The sequence below is a fragment of the Morone saxatilis genome, unplaced genomic scaffold, assembly GCF_004916995.1.
Source record: "Morone saxatilis isolate NCDOM2014 unplaced genomic scaffold, NCSU_SB_2.0 Contig8, whole genome shotgun sequence".
NCBI classification, from domain to species: domain Eukaryota; kingdom Metazoa; phylum Chordata; class Actinopteri; family Moronidae; genus Morone; species Morone saxatilis.
Window position 1 is genome coordinate 806,793 of NW_023340257.1, and position 4,585 is coordinate 811,377.

Below are 4,585 nucleotides of genomic sequence, written 5' to 3' on the forward strand. Positions count from 1 at the left end.
TGCTCCTAATCAGAGTTGAGAAAGGCGTCAAATACAGACGCTTTGACATCCTGGGAATGAGACTCAATAATCACCTATATTCAAGATTCCAACCCAAAGCGTCTTTCTATCTTTCTCCGCTCTGATTGGTTGTTTTCGTTCAGGCCCGGTGGATTCTTGCAAATGCCATCGGGGAGCACTAGGAGGAGCCAGAGGAACCAGAATTTTTTTCACACATTATCTGTCTCATGTACTACTGTCAGGATATAGTGAAAAATGTCTGTCGATCTGCCCCTGGAGACAGTGGAGTTAACCAACATATATTAGTTACACTACTAGTTCCATTACTTTTCTGCTACTCCCCACCACTTCGTAATTGTGTAATTTCTCCCCAAAATCCATCCAATATTTCCAGCTGCTGAATGTTTTTATCTTCCAAACTAGTTCCCTCCACCATTACAACAATGAATCCAAGGATGTGATTGGCTTGTTGGGTTTCAGATCAGTAGGGGGTGACAACAAAAGGTTGTAACTGTAAACTGTTACTGTAATATTATTACCAGAATATATTAGTAATTAGTTACACTACTAGTTACAGGGGAAATAAATATTATTACTGTAATATTATTACTAATACCGCTTTACTGCCCAACACTGGTCAGAACAGCACAGTCCTTCAGTAAAATAATGACTGTAGAAAAGAAACCACATTCTTTACATGTAGCAGCTTGTGTCAGTTACCTGTAAACGTTTCGGTCATCTTTTTTATTAGGATCATTTAAACATTCTGGTAAAAAGATTATTAGGCTACATGAAAGGATTCTTTTGTCGTTTTTATTGTCTTTTTTAATAATTCAATTAATTCAATTCACAATACACATACTGAATACCAGTTCTATTTATACAGACATAGACTATGTAAACATACAAACTAGTACATAAAGGAGTGATGGGTGACAGAAGTGAAAGTATTACATTAAGCACAGTATTATAATCTATATTAAGGCAGGCGTTATTCAAACACGCCCACTACAATGAAATCGAAACCTATTTGAGGAATAAAGTCTCCATTTTGCAACCGCCTCGAGTCCGGAATCGTTCCCGCAGCTCACAGAACCTGCAGCACTATCTGAGACGATGGCTTTTAACCAGCAGTCCCCTTTCTACAACCCGGTGAGTGACCCAAACTCGGCTGTTTTATATCAGAAGTGTTGATTTTCCCGAGAGGCCATGCGAGGGCGGGTTTTCGGGTCCCGTTACTTCAGGTCTGGCTGTATTAAAAGCGCAGTGAAAGTAATTAATTAACATTCTGACACTTTATGTATCATTTCATCTGGGTTTCCTCCTGTGGCTGCTGCTTCCTGGCTGTGAATCTATCAGAAAGTAAAATGCTCTCCTGAGAAAAGAGAATGTGGAAAGGGTGGAAAGGGTGGTGGTGGGTGGGAAATCGTGAGAATATGGATAAAGTGAAACCCAGGGGTCCGTAGGGTCCGTAGGGTTCCCGCTCAGAGGAGCTTTCAGTTGTGCTTCTTGTGCGCGTAAAATAGGAAAATAACGGTTTTGTTTTCATGCTGAAGTTGACAATCAAATAAAATAAACATGGAAGTCTTTATTTATGTTTGAGGGTTTTTTTTCTATTTCGTAGATTTCTGACTTCATCACCACCGTGCACGCTCAAAGTGACCGCTGCACGTACGCAGCCACGGAAGCGCGCACAGAGAACACGTCAGTCATTTGAATGATTTCTGAGGAGGTTGAGTGTTTTTGATAGATATTAACCTTTAACCCATAAATATAACCCGAATTAAAAACAGGTGAGGGAAAATGGCTTCTCTGATGTGCTTTAGTGCAGGAGCTCGCACACTGTAGGAAACGCTGTTTATGTGCTGCCTCTGTAACCAATCAGAGGAAGCGGGTGGTTCAGAGTTAACTCATGTTTTCCTGATACTATAGGAACTTGTCTGTTTTCTTTTGTCTGCCACTGGCCATTGTTCTATCAGCTCTTTGGTTGTTTGAACCTTTCTAATATAGGACGAGCCTGTTTATCAGAGAGTGCAGGTTCTGTCTATGGTTCAGCAGTCAAAGTTTACTTCTTTAAAATCTAAAATTTTGGAAATCATTTAATTTAGTTTTCCTCACCAATTATATATATATATTAACAGTTTTCGCACACCTCTTAAAGTTTTAGTTGGTAACTTTTATAAAAATTAACTTTTTGTCATATTTATTGAAACTTTCACTGTATCCTGGCAGCAGTACATGAGACAGATAATCTCATGTAGTTTCATGTACTACTGTCAGGATATAGTGAAAGTGAAAATTAGGGCAGCACAATATTGTTACCATATTGTGATTATTTTGAAAGATATTGGGATTGCAATAGCAGTTAGTGTGTAGTAGTAGTAAAATGTAGTAGTAGTAGATCCTTTTGGCATCACAAATTTAATTTTCACCAACAAAACCAAACCAAAAAAACTAATGTGAAGTAATGATACGCCCTGCTCTCCTTCTGATTGTCTAGTACTTGTTGCCTTCATTGATTTGGTTTGGTTATGTTGAGGAGTGACATTGGTTACGGTCAAGGTAAGCCAATCAGAGGCAGAGTAGGAAAGCTCATGACTTTGTCATCCTGGGAAAAAAATATTGCATGCAGTAGGAACCATGTTCCCAATTGCTAGTATATTAGCAATACCAAGTATATCAGTAGAAGGAATTAAAAGCAGTTATTAATATGTTAAGTGCTGTCCTTTCTAGAGAATCCCCTTCACTGGATCCATCCATGGTGGTTTGCAGGAGGGGAAGTCCATCAGCATCAATGGACGAGTCCTTCCTGGAGCCGATAGGTCAGACTGCTCATCATTTCAGCTTTTTCTTCTTATTTTATACTGATTTTGTTTTACTTGATAAAATAATCACATGTATAGATTCTTCCATGAGCTACAAACACAAAACCTGGCCCAGTAACAGTGTCCAAATGCTTCTCAAGAAACAGTATAGGTAGATATGTACAGTATAGACAGAGGCAAGTGAATACACTATAGATATATACAGTAGGACAGTATAAATATGTGTTAGGGTGTGGGGGGCTTAAATAGTACAGGTAAGTGTGCAGTAGTGTGGCGGTATAGTGGAGAGGGGGTCAGTAGTGGGAAATATGGGAAGAAAAACAGTTCAGTCCATGGAGGGAGGGGTGGAATTAAGGCCCAAAAACACAATTTTGAAAAAGTCATGCCCTTCACGCTGACTTGAAATTTGACACACGAGCCCTGCTCCATGTGCTCCACAGATAAAATCCTCTTGGACCATAAAAGTCCTCTGTGATGGTTGTTTTAATGCTAATTGGCATAAACTGAAAAACAGCTAAATGAAGTCTACTGTTTTGTACACAGCACTGAAGGACACATACACATGCCATGTCAAAAAATATGGCTGCCATTAATCCCAGTGTCTTTGCAAAGAGCGGGGCTTAGCGGGAAATTGGCTTTAACTTATTAACCATTTGTCCAATCAAACCTTAAACCTTAAACTCCTTAAGCCACAGGGTTAAATCCCATTAAATGCCAAAAAAGCCACATTTTGAAAAAAATTTATTAAAAACAGTAAAAAAAATGTGAGTACTGAGGAAACACAAAACAAAACAAAAAACCCAATAAACAAAATGCCAAGTAGTGATAATAATATTAAATTAAAGCTGGAAGCAGCATTGGACGGGACCTCCCAATCAACCTACGTCGGGGCCTGCACGGCGGTTGCCCGCTGCAGCCACGCCATGCCATGCCACGTCGACCCACGCCAAAGCCTTCATCGCCGGAAGCCGAGGGAGACCGCTCTACATCGTCACGCGTTTCAGACACCTTGCAAAAGACTTACGCTTTCATAGAGAGACTCTTCAGTGCGAAAGGTGGAAATTCAGTGCCACGCCACGGACACACAGTTTGACGCACAGTAAATATTTGATTAACTTTTGATCACCAACGTGTCTAGATTGCAGTGATCGAATATAAAGTCAATATGATCAAATCTGTAGGAGGACTTAGTTAAAATTGAAGCCCGGAAAGAACCTGGCAATCCACACGTTCTGAGCATTCAGATTCAAAATCGCCAACTTTGACGGAACGCCACGGACACACACCCTTCAACGTCACAACCGTCACAACCATTTTTAATTGTTTAATCAGCCAACAGTTTTGTATCAAGTGTCACTCGTCCACCAGCTTTCTGCAAGGCAGATCGTGGATAACATTCCCCTAGGAAGCAGAAAGCGCGAAAATTTCTAAACGCTGCAAAATCGAAAATCCAAACCACAGGCTGCCCGAAAATGAAAGATGAAAATACGCCCGATCCTTGTTTGTGTTTATAGCTTATGCGGTCCCAACAGGCTTCTTCGCTTTGTACGCCCCTAGACGTTGCATACTATCATTGCGAGTCTCAAAATTCCCATTGCATCGGTACTACCAACAGGACACCAGCGGCTGCGTTTTTTGAAAAGTTGGTAAGGGGCGCCTATCAAGACGCCACTCATTTGACACACCCACCAGGCAAGCATCCATTTGAAAGGGTAAACTGCTGCCCATGCGTGGGACTGTGTCCGCCAAGTTCTCATGAG

General features: G+C 40.7%; 1 protein-coding gene across 1 annotated transcript in view; it reads left to right on the forward strand.

The window, feature by feature from the left end:
• The first annotated feature begins 995 nt into the window (after nt 1–995).
• LOC118341490 (galectin-9-like) overlaps nt 996–4,585 on the forward strand; it is a 12,225-nt gene continuing 8,635 nt past the window's right edge. The window contains exons 1-2 of the mRNA XM_035679752.1: nt 996–1,152; nt 2,734–2,822. Of these exons, the coding sequence (XP_035535645.1) occupies nt 1,117–1,152; nt 2,734–2,822 (125 nt within the window). The 5' untranslated portion in view covers nt 996–1,116. The remainder of the gene's footprint in view (nt 1,153–2,733; nt 2,823–4,585) is intronic.